Here is a 17936-nt window from a genome sequence, read left to right on the forward strand (position 1 = left end):
TTTTTGTTTTCTTTTTTATCACTGCAGAGTTGCATCCAAGAAGCCTGCCAGAGACTAAACATGGTCCTTGCGAATGGGGCACAAGGGTCACCAGTGCCCATTCTTTGTGTTGTCAGTGATACTGATGCTGCTGTAGCTGAGAGATGGGTGTTCCATTTGAATTTGGAACTTCTGACCAAGGAGAAAAAAATAGCAGCATGGAAGACGGTGGTAATACCACTGGATGTTGCAGACCCAATTGCCTCTGAGAGGGTAAAAATACCATGTAACATTAATTCATTTGATTAGGGCTGACGTCCACTAGAGCACTGACAAGACTGGGAAGGGTTGCGGATTGCGGAAGCGAATTTTGTCAGTTCGGCATTCCTTCCACATCAAACATTAAAGAAAAAGTGTGTGAATCGGCTTGTCCTGGGACATTCATAAAAATCTCTGCTCTGACTGTAGACTGACTACAGACATTCATAGGAGTTTCCTAGGAGTCACTTACAAGTTGTAGGATGGGCTCAAAATGCCTCAAAATATGCTGACCGTAGTCAGACACAGCAGACACATCCAAGATCACACCAGAAGTGGTAAAATCATGAACAAGGGCAATCAGGATGACTTTCCGACAGTATGAGTCGGATATGCGAACAATATATGGAGAAAAAAATGTGAGGTTATATAAAAGAAATTGATTTTTCTCATATGACTGCTAGCCGTCATGTGGAGGTCACACCAGCCAGAATTCACCTTGCCTTACTGCTTCAAATACAAGATGAGAGAGATGCTCCGCTACCACTGGTCTTGACCCTCAATGGAAGAAAATACTGTTAGTTTGGATAATGACTCAAGTTTTTGAAGTCTGTCTTATCTGGGAGAGCAGTCATTTCTCTATTTAAATTGAAACAAACCTGAAATTGAAATACTTCATTCATTCGTATTTATTCTGCTTCTCACATCAAATTAAATCGAAATAAATTACATGGTTGTAAAAAAATATAAACAAAACATGACAAAATGACAAAGGAGTAATGCAAATGTGTAGTCTTTACTATGTGCATGACTAAGTCATTCTGAAACATTTTATGGTTGCAAATACATACAAAAGAGGCAATACATTAGATTCAACAAGGAAGCAGAAGACCGTTAGCATAAGCATAGCTGACTGGGCTGATGGCCTCATTTGGATAGCCTCATTAGGAATGTAGCTCAGGTTTGTCTCTCAAAAAAGGTGGCAGAATTTCTGGACCATCTTTTATTCCGAACATGCGCTTCTTTCACGCTGTAAAATACAACATTTTTTGATACATTGCATAGCATACCTTTTTTAAAGTGATCAGAATCTTTAATTCGATTTTCTCTCTTTTTTATTGATGAAAGTACATTACTTTTATCATTCAGTTTGTGGATGGGTTTGGATGGTCCAATCCTGACTTGTGAAATAATTTTCAGGCTTAGAGCTTAGTACTTTGAACTAACCAGTTAGGTATAAGAATGAAATTTTCATTTTGACCTAGTTCTACTTTTATGGGTTTTGAGGTGGGCAGTCACATGTACATCGAACAAAATTATGTGCTATGTGATGGCCGCCATTAAAATCCCTCAAAACAAAATGATTTCTGAAAAGAGAGACATTTCCAAACAAAAACTTACTAGGAGCTGAGGGGGCTGCTTCTTCCTAATTACTGTTGTCTTCTTCCTAATTACCGCTGTCTTCTGTTTTGCCTTCTTCATTGGGCCCCAGGAAATGCTGACATTTACCTGTTCAGAGGAGAAGAGGCTCGGCTGTAGGGCTAGGATGAGTATCTCTCCCCCCCCCCCCCCCCCCCCATTGTCTTTTTGATTTTCATAGGCATAATGCTGCATTGATTTTTACTTTCAAAATGCTTTTGCTCGTGGGAACCTTTCCACTCTTTTGTGTCTTGACCAGCTGTCAGCAGCGGCGTCACACTCTTTCATTTTTAGATTCGCGCGCTGTTCTATCTAAAACATTCCAGGTGTCTTTCACTGTCATTCGCAAAGCTGCCCGCACCACAGAATTCTCTCAGGAGCATTTGCGGAAGGTGCAAAGTGTTACAGAATGGCAGGATGACCTGACGATGTCCTCACGACAAGTTGCTGAAGGTGTCAAGAAGTTCATTTCTGCATCCATATTTTGGACTAGATCAAAATTTGGATATGGAACTTTTTCTCTCTCCCGAAGGTGCGGAAATGTCTGGACATGTTTAGGAATGATAAAGACAGTGAATGAACTCTTTCAGGAACGTGTGGAGAGTTTGCGGAATGAGTGCATAATTACTTAATTTGCTTTCCGCATCTTGTCCATGCCCTAGTGGATGCCAGCTCTCTAATGCAAACTTCTTTAATGCAAAGTGGTATCCAGACATGTAAGACTCATTACTCAAAGTGCATCTTTTGGTACTTTGGCCTTGTACTTTTTGTGCAAATTCTCTGTTTACTTTGTATTTTATCTGAAGATTGCATTTAGTATAAGAATCGGCTGTGTGATAGTACAGCCGAAAGTAATGGTGTTAGCAATCAAAAATAGAGATTTCCATAAATTACAGTGATGATTTTCTGTGAATGCAAAAGACACAACAATGTGTTTTATCAGATGTTATCTTCACATCACCAATTTATGTGTTGAGTTGGCTTAAACTTGCCTGAGCCATGGACTTAAGTGAGCCGTAGCGTTTGTCTAACATGTCCATTTGGAGTAAATTTTTGACATTTTACCCTTTGTTAACCAGAGTTTGAAGGTACTATTCTTAGAGACATGGGATGCAGATTTGTTGAGATAATATGTGTGACATTTCGGGGTCACAGGGTAGAGTGTCAGAGAGCCCCAACTTAGCACGACTGTCAAAACGGGTCCAGGCACTCTCAAAACGTACATAAAATGCCATCATTTAAAGAGGAATGAAACCCAACTGTGCACATGGATTCAGAGAGAATCAGTGATAATAGTAGGAACTTGTATCTAGCATTTGTTAAGGGTGATATCATTCTCCCTGCTCTCTGAAAGAGGTGATTCAAGTGCCCTATCATTGTGCTAGATATGTGAAAATATGATGAATTTTCCATATATTTTCTCTGTATTGTTTGTCGTACATCACAATTTGTAGTAGTCTACTCATCCAGTAACGACTGCACCAAAAATTTGAAAATTCATAACTTTGAATAGATTGTTATTGAGCGCAAACTTTTACTATTCTTCTAATATTGCTTCATTCACTCAATCCACATTGGTATGTGGAATTCATTCCCTGTAACATTTCATTTGAAGTTCAGTGCAGTTTAATTGTTCTATGTTCTTTCTTTTGTTTGTATGTTGATAAGTATGATAAATATCATTGTTTTCTTTGATTTCAGCTCAAAGAAGGTTTAGCCTGGTTAGTGTCCCACAGAGTTAGGGTGCCTTCTATTGCCTGTGATTCCCTGCAAGAGTATCTGGACAGTGGGCTCTCCAAATTCTTCAGTACAAATGTCCAGCAGCTAGCCAAAATGCGACGTGAGAGTGGGCAGTTTCCATTGGTGAGAGAATATATCAGTATAGACTTTGATTAATCAAGGTAATATGATAACACATGGTTAAATCTGTTTGACTGGACTTGTGGAAATCTTGATGAGTACATTTTCATGACTTGTGCAAGTCACTTCTTCAGCACAGACTGGCTGGAGAGCATTCACCTGTGATGGATGAATGGGTAATGTTATTACTTGTATTGTGTCACATCAAGGATTTTCTGGATCGCCGATTTGTATGGTAGTGAAAGGTTGTGTCTTCTAAAAGAGAAAAGAAGGCCATGCACCAACTTTTAAAGGACTAGTATCTTGTTATGTCACTAGGGGACAAAGGCAGATGCTCTGTGGTTTTGAATGAGACTGACTATATCTAGAAAGTTTAAACAATTTGTTGAGGAACAGCCACACTTATGACCGGCTAAAAAAAGATACATCATCTAAATTTTTTGCTCTCCATCAGGTAAATTGAATTTTGTGTTTTTGATTCTGCGGAATCAAAGCATCAAAGCAAAAATGTATTAATTGCACTTTAATTATTGTGCTAATTTCAGGTTGCACAAAATGTGGGAAAATGTTTACTTGTAGAGTACTTGAGATTCTACAACTAGAGAAGGGAGGTTATATACAATGTAGATTGCAATCTCTACAATCATTCCCTTTACACTCTTTACCTGAGGGATGATATTTCAGCTGTCTGTGGACTCCCAAAGACCCCTTCAGACAGATACACCTCTTAGCCCCATCATCAGCAGTACATATGTAGTGTCAAAAGTATAACATTGGCAAATTATTTCCATCCATTTTGAGCCCTGTAGTCTGTTCATCAGAACATCACATCCTGAATTTGAGGGACTTGATTGAGAATGAGCGGGCATTAAGGTTGAGAAGAACAAGACCATCGCCTCCTTCAATATGCTTGCACTGTTTACGAGTGTAACTCCCGACAAAGCTGTTGAAGTAGGGAGCTCCTGAGAAGTAACTCCAGTCTACATCAGTCAGAGAACCAAACTGAGCTCTGAGCAAATTTGCCAGTTGTTAGATCCTTTGTTTATCCACAGCTTATATTGTGTTCAATGGTATCTTCTCCAAACAGAAGCATGGCTGTGCTATGGGATCACCCATATCTCCAGTCCTAGGTAGCCTGTACATGAATCAGTTTGAAATAACAGCTCTATTAAAGCACATTTAGGGAAGTAGCACCTTCATATTGGTATGGCTTTGACAACACATGGAATATGATATAGCCTGCTGAATTGGTCTGCTTTCAGCACATTAACAACTATGACCCTGTCATTAAAGTTCACAATGGAAGTGGAAAAAGGACAGCAATCTTCCCTTCCTGGACTGCTTGATCATTGTCAACAAGGAAGACATTTTGTGTTAGTATATCACAAAGAAACCCACACACACGGACCAGTTTTTGCTATTTGTCTGTCCCTACCCATTTATCCACAAATGTGGGTGGTGAGAACTCTGTTCCGCAGAGCATTCTACCTCCCTTCATCTAAAGAGACGAAGGAAACGGAACTGTGTCACCTGCGCACTGTCCTTGAAACATGTAGTTACAGAGACTAAATCCTTCACCTGTACAAATGTGACATCAAAGACAGGGCATCCGACACCACTTCCCAGTCATTGGACCAAGGAGTCTCTGCTTCATACTGCCAAGGACTGTCGGAGAAAATCCAACAGATTCTTGGCTGATAGGCCTATTGCATTTCTCTTTATTTTAGCCTGCCAACACTCTTTGACAGAAATTGTTACACCCCATTGACACAATTCCAAAACATTAATAGACCAATTATACAGGATCCAGTCTCAAGGGAAGGGTTGTAAAGACAATTATGTCGATGAGACCAAACAGCCTCTGTACACTCACCTGATCGACAAGGAAACCAGATGATTTGAAAGAAGAGTCTGTGAAGCTGCATTTGTGAACAAGGAAACTCCTTCCCTCAACAGGGGAAGGGACCCTGATACAACCTTTCACGAACATACAAATTGGTTCTCCAGAAAATTCCTCAATCTCTAAACAATACAGGCAGTAACATCACCCATTCACCTATCACAGGTGAATGCTCTCCAGCTAGTTAGAGCTTACAAAGTGACTTTAACATAGATGAGTCAAAAACTGTTCTCTGCATGATTTTTTACAAGTAATCCAGTTGAACAACATGTCATTACTTGTGAGAGAATTTATACACTGTTGGTGTCCTTGTGATGAATCACACTAACCAATGTGAGTTAGAAGTTGTTTTGTTTCCATTTATCTCAAGGACAAGTAATGTCAAACAGATCATTATGAGAAGTGAAACGGCTTGTAGTACAGTGCACTCCCATTATAACGAACACGGTAATAACGAAATTCCAGATTCAACAAAGTACAAATTTAGGTTCCAACATTATCAGCCCAATGTTCTTTATTGTTTATTTGTTCGGTTATAACAAAATTTCGATATAACAAAAGAAAACTGCTGGTCCTGGGCACTTCTTTATAATGGGAATCCACTGTATAGGTTTTCCTGGTCAATTTTATGCTTTTGTCATTCAAGTTCCTATTCGGAGCATTCGATTTCACACATTCCATGCTCGCAACACAGAATCAGCAGTCAAATTCAAAATCCGGTCATTCAAATTCACTATCGGAGCATTCAAATTTAAGACAGGAGCACGTAAAAGATCCCACTTCATTTATTCATCGCAAAGATTAGGGTATTTAACCCAGTGATGTGGTCAAACCTTACATCCAACTGGACCCCATGGAAGACCAGCTATTGCTGCTGAATATGGGCTATCCAGCCATCTTCTTAGATAGAAAATGAAACAAACAAAGAAACATTAGGCACTGCAGGCCTACAGACGAGCATAATACAGAAGGTTAGTTGACACCTTCGGGAAAGAAAAACCCATCAATTTTGACTACATTGAACCTGATAACATGATCATTGTATACATCTTGTTTGTTGTTTATTGCTATCTTATTGGTTTTCATTTGCGGGACTAAGTGAGATCATTGTGTGTCAGTTTGTCTTTAAATTGATGCATTGTCATTATGTGGTTAGTGTTGGGGCGTTGTCAGCATGCAGTATCATCAAGAAATATGATTAGATTGTCTTGTTGTTTGGATGCACTGCTGATTGAACCTTACAATTTAAAATTTATTTAGATGAAAAACAAAAAATACATGAACAGGGAACAATGTAGAACCTTTAAACAATCATAATTACACTATATGCAAGCCTTAATTGGTTGTACATGCCCTTTCTCCTTTCTTAAAAAAGTTTACTCCATTTTCTTCATTAAATTACGTGCACGAAGTAGGGACTTGATTACCTAAAAATGAAATTGAACACTCCAAACAAGCTCATCAGACTATCACATGACTATCACGTGAATGTGAATGCCTGAGTAGGAAATGCAATGCTTGCATTTGGAAATTGAATGCCCAAGCATGAATTTGATTTGACAAAAACGAAATAGAACTCCCTTAAATGAAATTGATTGAATTTGATTGATTGAATTTGAATGCCCGAATATTATTGCATGGGCACACTGTGTGAATTTGAATGCACATTAATGAATTGGAATTACAAAAGTATGATATTGACCGTGAAAATCTATATTTTTGTGTGCAATGTAGATTGTTACCTCATCCTTTGCAATATTACTATTATTACTATAAGATGCATTAGGCCTATATGCAACTGTTCGTACGTATGCTGTGTGCACTGTCTCTTTTTTTTGGGGGGGGGGGGGGGGAGGGGAGCAATAAGATGTATGGTAAGGCTTAGCCACACCGACTTCATGCTTAATGCTCTTACGTGTACATTCACCCTAACATGACAAGGGCATGTGTAGGGGATGTTATTAATGAGGATGATAGCAAAAGCCTTTAATCCATAGATGATCCAGATGTAAATAGTGGTCACCTCTAAATCATCTGGAACTGCATGCAAGGTGTAGCATTCTTCAGCATATAAACCGTGTCATGTAAGACTTTGTCATGGAAAAGAATTGTCTATAATTATTGTAATGCTTATTTCTGTATTTGAAAAAAAAAAATTGTCTTGCAGCAGAGACCTGAAAGTACTGTATGGTACTAGTAGCATTGTCATAATTTTCATGACACTTATGGTGACCCTGTCACGACCTGCCATTTGCCTCTCTTAGGTATTCAGATACCCCTATGAAGTTTTCAGGGCATGAAATTTTTGCGAATTGGAGCCAACGGCCTTTGTCGTGGCATGAAATTTTGGGGAAATGCCGCTGGCATTCTATGCATACAGTGTAGACAAGAACTTTTATGTGCATTTTCATTTTGTAAATCTTTGCTCTCACAAAATTATAATACAAGCAAATATTTCTGGTCTTACAGTTCAGTGAACACTAATTATAATGAAGTCCTTGGGACCAGCATTTTTCTTTTGTTATATCGAAATTTTGTTACAACTGAACAAATAAGCAATAAAAAATATAGAGAGGATAATGTTGCGACCTGAATTTTTATTTCATTGCAATCGGAATTTTTGTTATAATGCCAGTGCACTATATGTTAGACAAAATAAATAATTTTAGCTCAAATATCACTGTCAGAAAAGACATATAAGTTTAATGTTAGATGTAGGGTAAAATTATTCTGTCCTGTGTGTGTTTGAATCCTACCTTTTTAGCTCACCTGAGCCGAAGGCTCAAGTAAACTTTTGCGATCGCTCTTCGTCCGACGTCTGCCATGTGTTGTGTGTCTGGCATAAACTTGAATTTTCATCTTCTTATTGAAAACCCCATGACCAATTTTCACCAAACTTGACAGGTAGCATCCCCAGGGGGATAGGATCTCAATTTGTTCAAATGGGAACCATGCCCCACCTGGGGGGGGGGGGGGGGGGGGGGGGGGGGGGCAAACATGCCATAATTAAGGCATTTTAAAAAATCCTCTTCTCTAGAACCAGAAGTACTAGATAGTACATTGATGACTGTAGTTACAAGTTTGTTCATGGCAGAATCAGGGGTGCCCCCCATGGGACCTCAGGGGAGAGGTCCTAATGGGGCCTAAATTGTACAATTTCATCTTCTTCTTGGAAACCCCATGACCGATTTTCACCAAAATTGATAGGTAGCATCCCTAGGGGGATATAATCTCAATTCCTTCAAAGGAGCACCATGCCACACCTTGGGGCACCAAGGGACCCAAACCCCCCAAAATTAAGGAATCTTAAAAAAAAAATCTTCTTCTCTTGAACCAGAAGTGATAGAGCTAAGTTAATACCATGATTAAGTACATTGATGACTGTAGTTACAAGTTTGTTCATGGCGGAATCAGGGATGCCCCCCTTGGGACCCCCCCCCCCCTTGGGACCCAGTGGAGGGGTCCTAATTGGAGCCTAAATTGTACATTTTCATGTTCTTGAAAATGCCATGATGGATTTTCACCAAACTTGGCAGGTAGTATCCCTAGGAGAACAGGATCTCAATTTGTTCAGATGGGCACCATGCTCCCCTGGGAGCCCAAGGGGGCCCAATCCCCCCTCCAAATTAAGGGATCTTTAAAATTCTATTTCTGTAGACAAATCAGGGCCATAATTGTATATTTTAATCTTCTTCTTGAGAATGCGTACTCAAATTTTCACCAAAGTTGGCAGGTATTGTTGCCTGCGTGATAGAATAATAATTATATATTTGTACAAGTGGGCATGATTCCCTACTTGGGGGAGGGGGGGGGGCGTACTGGAGCACAATGCCCGAACCGCCAAATTAAGGAATCTTTGAAAATCTTCTTTTCTCAAATTGTAAGCGATAAGTTACAGTAGTGCTATGTGTAATTTAGATAAGGGACTGCTTGGAAGGTGAACTTGCGATACTCAGGTGAGTGCGAGACCCCCGGGTCTCTTGTGATCTGTGTTTTCCATGTTTTTACTGTATCCATGAGTGACTAGTCAGGTATGACTTAATGTTTTGATTTTATATTTTTCAGGCTCCCAGTGCAATAGTAGGCCTTTTCAACGCTGTCATTAGTCATCTTGCCATGGTAGCCAGTTCTGATTCTCTGATGAAGATCTCATGGCCCCCACCTGAGTTTGACAGAACCCAACATCCAGGTATAAGCAGCAGAATAGCTGTTCACATAGTTCAAATTTATAAACCTTTAAACACCATAGGCAAGAATTGTTAGATTGAAAGAATGTGCCCTAAAAATATATAATCAACAAACATAAACAAGAGACAAAAACAATGAAAGATTGCACTTTTGGGCCCCATATGGCTGCCCCATTGGGTCTGGGGAAAGAGCTCATGGCCAAAAACACTGAAAATGTGACCCGCTGCAACAAAAGGATTTGAAAGTCGGGGGAGGACAATTTTCTGAAAATGACATGCCAAGATTCCCTAACTCTTCCACTTTATTCTCATATATAACATGACTCATAAAAGTACTCAGTTGCGGAGATATCAATTATTTTATTAGGGCATGTCGAGTAGTTTAGAAAATCAGCGTTTCGAGAAAACCGCCTTCGAAGTTTTCCTTCCGACGCTGTCAGGATCAAGGGGAAGCAAGATAGTTTTTAACCGTTTGACAATAGGAGGTACGCTCCTAGCAACCTCGGCGATGTTCTTTCAAGCTTAGCGCCAGTGGTCTACGCACGACCAATCAGTAACCAGGATGCCACGCACTGACCAATGAGATCACTCCCTCGTTGCTAGGGGCGGAATCCAGCTGCGGCGCTAAATCCAAATCTTCGGACATGTTTCTGTTCCGATGAAAGTCGGAAAATCATGGCCCAGAAAAACGCTATTTTCTTGCCTTTCCTTTGATCATTTAGCTTCGAAATTTCGGCAGATGATAGAAGATACATTAGACTACAAAATTATGTCAAAAACAGAAATCTGAACGTTTTGACGGAATTTGATGATCTGACTTCGAACTCGATTTTCTCGGCTCACCCGTCAGCGACTTTAGGATACTTTTGTTGTAGCGGGTCACAAATATCAAGCATCAGCTTCTCTTGAGCATGAAAAACAGAAAGTTAGACACAAATTTACTGTGTGTAGCTATCTTTATGTGAAAGAGTAATTCTTTTTAGGGCCCCTGAGAAGACAGTCCTTTATACGATGACATTTCCTTTAGGAGTATTGCAGGTAATTGCATCATGTTGAATTGGGGTGGATCAGGTGCTCAATTCATCTTTTTGCCATTTTGTATTCACTGATATCACCACAGTGATCCATCTTGATCACAATCATTTTTATATCGCAGAAAAAGGCAGAGTACTCTTTGTAGAAAAATACTGGCATGTCCTACTGCTTATTCCATCCTGTAGATCTTCCAAGTCCCGAGTGGAATACTTCAGAGACACTGACTGACCTCCGTTCTTTGATCCACTGCTTGCAGCTCCCACAATGGCCGGTCAGATATCAAGGAGAGTGTGGTATGCCCAGCTTACATTTCTTTTATCATAATGTCTTTCTTTTCAGTCTTTTACCCTTTTATTGACATTCTATCTGGAACAGTGGCAGTGATAGGGGAAAGTGTCAATCATTTCTGTCATAATCCCTGTTAACTTTACAACAAAAATTGCCAAAATATAGTTCTCATTCACCTGCACAAATTGTTGAATTTACTCTAGAATGGAGGCTTATGCAAAAAGAAATGTGTTAAATAATGCCATGATAACACAATTTTACTTTGGTAACAAGGAGAATGTGAAATATTACTCAGAGGTACAGCAAAAGTATTTCAGTCTCATAGCAAACCTGATCATGGTTGCTACATGTACATGTACATTTATGTGATGTTATAGATGCAACTACATTGATTACAATATATGGAGTCGTACCATAGCAGTAGCTGTGACGCGAGAGTGAATCACATGCAGCAACTTGTTAGCTGCATGCAATTTAGTACTACCTGTGAGCATAATGTACCTGGTACTTGTAACGTTCTACCAACCCACTGCTGCATGGGAAGGGTGCTTCAGGTATAACAGTTGTGATTTGATCAAAAGTATTTGATGATAATATACAAATCTACTTTGCCTTGAGAGTTTCTGGTTACGACTGTGGCCAGAGGTGACTCCAAAATTATACTATTCACTGAGGGGCACATCCCCAAAGTGAATAATACTTTTGGAGGCAGGGACACCCATAGTTTTAAACAAAAACTTGAAATTAGGCAGAGTACTTTTGTTTTATATTTGGGATCAAAATTTTAAACAAGAGAAGGGGAAAATATGAGGGAGGGGAGAAGCCATGTATGAGATGCAATGTTGTGGAGGGATCCTATAGTGACCATATGAAGCGGGGAGTGATACCTCAATTGCTTTGTACCATTTCACCAAGTGACAGTACCAAGCAGCACATGATGTCATAATTCCTTTGTGATGTCACAATTGCTATGTTACATTTCACAGAGTGACCGTATGAAGTAGCATGCAGTGTCAGAGTTACTTTGTGATGTCACAATTGTTACATTTCACAATGTGGCTGTATGAAGCAGTACACGATGTCAGAGTTGCTTTGTGACATTATTTCACAAATAGTGCACTATTTGGAAAATGTCATCATAACAGTGGATGTCATAAGGCACATTTTACACTTTTGATTTCAAAATGCTCCAAAACAAATCATTATCCTGGCAAAATGCATCTGCCAGACAAGTTTCGTAGTAGACCTTTTCTTTATATTGCCAGCAAATTCCAGAGGGTAAAAGATGAATTGTGAGTCCTTCTGAGAAATCTGTTGTAGCTTTAAAGACTTTGAATTGAGAATGAGAGGAAGTTAGATATGATTCGAAGAGATTGCACAATCGCATGCATCATCAAAATAATCCTATTGTGACCACACATTTAATTCCAAATAAAAAAAGAAAATAGTTTCTTGTCCTCGCGCGCATCCGATTTAGGCACCACATTAATTTTTTTGATATTGACTATTTTTTTCAAAATGGCAATGAAAATAGCTAAAATCGGTGTTTCCATTCACATCTGTTTTGAGTTGCCTCATCAACTTTTTTGATATTTACTACTTTTTGGCAGCAAAAAAAAGCATTGGAAATTCATCTACCAATCATGATGTCACGATGGTGTGTATTCACTTTACTGTTGTGCTGCTATTCAAGAATCAACATTAAGAATTAAAGCAACATGTGGTTTACATCATTTCATTTTTTAACATCAATTCTAATATTGGAATAGTCTTATAGTTGGTCAACATGCTGTCAATCCCTCGTTTGAGGAGAGACCCCACTTTAACGAAGCTGATGGGGTGCTATACCCCCCTAACGATTCTTCGTTTGAGAGTTAGGAGTCAAAGTATTTGTCCATTGCAAATTAACTTTCTGCTCAGGTGTGACAAACCTGGAGGCCAAGCCAGGGTATAATGACTACAGCAGCTGTCGTATTACGTAAGAGCATGATAAGGACATCTGCCTGTGGCAGACCATTCAAAGTGAACTCAATTTTCTCTATCCTTTCTAAAGTTTTCAATTTTATATTCTATTGAGAAATTCTATGGTCATCCATTTTACATTTCGAACGAAAAAAATTGACCCGTAAATAACGAAAATACAGGAATAAGAAGGAGCTTCATAGCCCATGCCAAAACCAAAACAATCTCCTCCTCTCGCGGTGCCCCCCGTGGCGCTGTGGCGATGACTGATGCTTAGATTAGGCCAGGGTCAAGAAACGGGTGTTTTATATCTTTGGTTTTTAAGTCATTGATTGCCAAGATATACACTGGCATTATTTACGGGGGTGTAGCCTCTTCAAACGAGAGATTTGCGTCATGAAGACATTCATATCCATTCTCCATTATTTCCATACGTGTACCTATGAATTTTGGGACCTACAGTTTTACAAGCTAGCTTTTCTGTAGGCCCCATCATATTTCTGTTACGTACTTCTGTGAGACACCTTTATACTTTGATATGGCAATTAGATTTGGGTTCAGTATGTTCTTTATTTGATTCAGTCAAAAGATGTGGATATGTACATGTTTTATTCTTATCTGTTTTATTAATGTTAATGAATTTGTTATTTCTTTGAGAAAAAAAGATGGAAATATGAAAATGAATTGAATCGAACTGTATCTTACAAACCAGCCGCTATGTAATACTGTGGGCTTGGACAGCATGGCTCACTGTTGAGAACATCAGAACAAATGTCGTATATATGTGGACAAATCTCCACTGCACACTCATACACATGCATATCATGAGCCATTTTTGGTTTTATAGGTTCGTGTATTCATGCACTGCTATCAGGCTATTATGCTAGTGCCATTTTGCACCAAAAATAATTTTCGATCATGTACAGACCTACGGCCTAAACACTCCCTTGCATTTTAGTCTCCAAAGTCCTGCAGAAGACACTTTGACACTTTATGGAATAACTCAATTGCTAGAATTGAAGCCCTCCTGAGCTGCGCTCTACTCAAGGGCCTACACTAACTACTGTAAAAGTGGTTTCTTTCGCATACAGATACTTTTGCGGTTTCCGTCGGTGCGGACTTTTTCGCATGTGTTTAAATTCGCAGTAGGCAAAATCTGTGAATTCGCAGTCGGCAAACACGGTTTTATTTTGCACATGAAAACCCAAATTATAATCCAATTATTCTTTTGTTTATTAAATAGAAATTAAAATTAAATGCAGGCTTGCCTGAAATCCTGTCTATCGAGTGCTTTATAACATGCTTGTGCCTAGATGACCTACATTGCGCGGTATCACTGTGTGTGTGTTGACCATCAGTGTGCGGAATCTTCGTGTGTGCATGTGCGCAATAGCGTTGTAACAAGTGGCAAGTTCAAAACATTTCCTTGCGTGGTTAATTTCGCGCAACTTTACAAAACATTTTCGCGTGATGTTAAATTCGCAGTTCAACCTCAAAGTGCGAAATTAAAAGCACCGTGAAAGAAACCACTTTTACAGTGTACACTGCCCAGTCACTGTAAAAATGCACTGGGGTTGTACCAGGATGGTGCACAACAAAGCGAACACAAAGCGAACATGCCGATCACGTTGAGTTTTGATACTTGACATCATATTTGTCACCTCAAACTCATTAAAGACAATCTTCATTAATCAGACTCCATGTCTATGTTATCAATATTGACATAGTACACAATTTACAACTTACTGAAAACAAAGATTATATGCAGCGTGAACTCCCGATTATTATACACCCGCCAAACGAAGTTTGAAGGGGGTATATAGGAATCAGCGGACGGTCGGTCGGGCGGTCGGTCGGGCGGTCGGTCGGTCGGTCCGTTGCAAATCTTGCGTCGCGAACTACTTCCTCAGTTTTCAACGTCCCATAAAACTTGGCACAGATGTGCGCCTTGGGTTGTAGATGTGCAAGACGTATTTTTTTACAGTACCCAAAAGTACGTTGCCATGGTAACGGCATATTATGGGCAAAAATGGGTACAAATCTTGCGTCGCGAACTCCTCCCACAGTTTTTGATCAATTTTTATGAAATTAGGTACAGATGTTCATCTGAATATGTTAATGTGCAAGACACATATTTCCGCAGTGGCAAAAAGTGCGTTGCCATGGTAACAGCATGTTATTGGTAAAATATAGGGCAAAATGCTTCATGGCAAATCTGCTTCATCAGTGTTCTTCCAATTCTCATGGAATTCATATTGAATGTTTGTCTTAGGATATAGGTCAGCATGACACATTTCTTGACAGTGACAAAAAGTATGTTGCCATGGTAACAGCTCACATATTATGAGACAAAATGATGGAAAATTTTGTGTTGCAAACTACTTCCTCAGTTTTTGCCCAATTTCCATGAAATTTGGTACAGATGTGTGCCTTTGGTTGTAGATGTGCAAGACGCATTTTTTGACAGTACCCGAAAGTACGTTGCCATGGTAATGGCATATTAATGGCAGAAGATCAAGGAAAGATCTTGCGGATTTAACTACTTCCTCAGTTTTTTGACCAAAGCTTATGAAATGTTGTTTGGCGGGGGTATAACCAGTCGCTGTAGCGACATTTCTAGTTCAAAATGGCCAACAGTGAAAGACGATGTACCATTCGCACATGCTGCATATAATCATCGTTTTCGGTAAGTTGTAAAGTATGTGTACCAATATCGATAACATAGACATGAAATCTAACTAAAGAAGATTGTCTTTAATGAGTTTGAGTTGACAAAAATGATGTCAATTATCAAAACTCAACGCAATCGGTATATTTGCTTTGCGTTCGCTTTGTTGTTGTGCACCATCCTGGTACAGCCCTGTCACATTTTTACAGTGAATGGGCTGTGTATAGTTAGGCCTACACCTGCACAGTAGTGCAGCATCCGCAATGGCAGCACCAACACGTTGGTACAGTACATACACGCACACAGTAGCGCTGTAAAGTCACTCCAAAATGTGCGAGAAAGCGTCAAAGTTCATGGTAAATATTAAACTTTTGCCTTGATGTGGAGACTCAGATGCAAGTACATGTACACAACGGTACATGTAGTTTAGGTTGTGAAATGTTTAAGGTTAGTTAGTACATGTTAAGAAATCATTATATAGGCAGTGCAAGACTACATGAGCACCTTGTGCTGTGCAATGGCTGCAGTGGCTGCAGATCAAAAATAGTAAAGGTATCAAATAGTAAGGACCTCCTGCATCACCTCTCTCAGAAAATATGGACAAGAAACTACTTTATTGTTTTACCTGGTCTAACTGCATCTTTCCCTCACAGACTGGTCAGCTGTTTGTCAAGACTGCATCAATTATGTTGCACTCCTACCAGGGCATTTCAGCGATAAGGCACCACTTCTATCAAGGTATTGGTAGTAACATGCTAAAAATTTACTGTGAATGCTTTCCAAGACTTAAAGGGGAATTCAAGACTAGTTAAAAGTTAGTCCGAAAAGAAGTACAATTTTTATAAGCACAACAGTGAAAATTTTGTCCGAATCAGATGAAAGACTAGGAGAAATGTGAAGTTGTAAAGTTCCACTATTTATTGCAAAACTATTTTTCAATTGCTGATAGGAATATGCAAATGAGTGAACTGATGATGTCTTCACCTCATAATTTTCCATTGATTATGTACAAAAGACTAAGGAAATTTTTCAATGTTTCTGCTGTAAAAGTTTTAAACAAAATGCTATTCTTGGCTGAATAACATCAAAATAGGGATTCCTATAATTACATTTGAATGAAAAAATTGAAACTTCAGGATTTTATGTACAAACTATAAATTCAGAGCAAGTTATGATGATGCCATTTCAACTCACTCAGTTACATATTCATATTGACTGTTCAAGAAGTGCTTTATGAAAATACAACTTTTAAGTGGTCCAGGATCTCCCTTTAAGAAATTCTGATGTTTTGACCCATGATTATAACTCACTTTGTTATTGGGTATTTCAACTAATGCAGTGTCAGTCATTTCCACACCTTTTTAATCCATAAACCTTGCAAAAGTTGATATACCTAGGGACAAGACAAAACTTGTTGAGTTAGCAACACCTTCAGTCACCTTTGTAGTCAGTGAACATGTGCAGTTCTAGAATGATATGACTTTGACCACTGATGTGGCAAGTTCCTGGAGTTCACTGATCTTTGAACTTCTTACATTGTGTGTCATGAAGGAAAACTTTGTATTATAGCGGAGGACAATTTCAGCCGAAAAGACCATGCCTGTGTGTATGCTTCTGTTCCTTTACTTTTTGTCGAACCCACCGGAGGTGCAGGGAGACTAAGGGATCGCCTGCGGCGTCTGTCCGTTGGTCCGTCCGTCGTCCGTCCATCCTTCGTCCATCCTTCATCTGTCCGTAACGCTACAAAAACTTCAATAACTCTTTACTCTATTCTTCAATTGCAATCAAACTTCGAGGGAAGAGGGGTCATACAAAGTTTCACATTTTACCATATATGAAGGTCACCTCAAGGTCAAAGCTCACAGGCAGGGGTCAATGAACTTTAGGGCCCAACGTTAAGTTTTTATGGCGCATTTCTATTATGGGTCATAACTTTTGATCCATAACTCCATTTGTGACTAAACTTGGATGGTAGATGTCCCTTGGGGAGTGGATGGTCACCACAAGGTCAATGGTCACAAGCATGGGTCAACAAACTTTAAGAGCCCAATATTAAGTTTTTATGGCGCGTTCTATTACGGCTCGTAACTTTTGATCCATAGGTCCGTTTGTGACTAAATTTGGATGGTAGATGTCCCTTGGGGAGTGGATGATGACCACAAGGTCAAAGGTCACAAGCAGGGGTCATTGAACTTTAGGGATAGTACAGTATTGGTGGAGGTGAGAATTGGGCTTTTAACTTTTTGCGAGATACCAAGAAAACACTTATGATATAGTACAGAGCATACCATTTTAATAGGTATTCAAAGTTTATTTGATGAAAATCGGGTTTGGAATGAATGAACCATCCAAAAACAAAGTAAAACAAAGCAATCGTAAC

The 17936-nt window shown here is 39.3% G+C and overlaps 1 protein-coding gene across 1 annotated transcript; it reads left to right on the forward strand.

Annotated features, from left to right (window-relative positions):
- The first annotated feature begins 36 nt into the window (after window positions 1–36).
- Window positions 37–16437, forward strand: LOC139730308 (germinal-center associated nuclear protein-like). Its single transcript, XM_071641183.1, has 5 exons — window positions 37–252; window positions 3358–3519; window positions 9482–9605; window positions 10824–10931; window positions 16210–16437. The coding sequence occupies exons 1-5, from the start codon at window positions 61–63 to the stop codon at window positions 16302–16304; spliced, it is 681 nt and encodes a 226-aa protein (XP_071497284.1). The 5' UTR covers window positions 37–60; the 3' UTR covers window positions 16305–16437.
- The last annotated feature ends 1499 nt before the right edge of the window (window positions 16438–17936 follow it).

This window comes from Diadema antillarum, unplaced genomic scaffold, assembly GCF_040938485.1.
Source record: "Diadema antillarum isolate AM-2024a unplaced genomic scaffold, OU_Dant_1.0 seq00000301_RagTag, whole genome shotgun sequence".
In the NCBI taxonomy this organism is placed as follows: Eukaryota; Metazoa; Echinodermata; class Echinoidea; order Diadematoida; family Diadematidae; genus Diadema; species Diadema antillarum.

Bases quoted from the DNA above. Each gene is read 5' to 3' on its own strand.
- LOC139730308 (XM_071641183.1), top strand. From the start codon at position 61: ATGGTCCTTGCGAATGGGGCACAAGGGTCACCAGTGCCCATTCTTTGT. The intron at 3,520-9,481 runs GTGAGAGAATAT...TATATTTTTCAG, and splicing joins AGAGTGGGCAGTTTCCATTG to GCTCCCAGTGCAATAGTAGG. The intron at 9,606-10,823 runs GTATAAGCAGCA...TCCATCCTGTAG, and splicing joins TGACAGAACCCAACATCCAG to ATCTTCCAAGTCCCGAGTGG.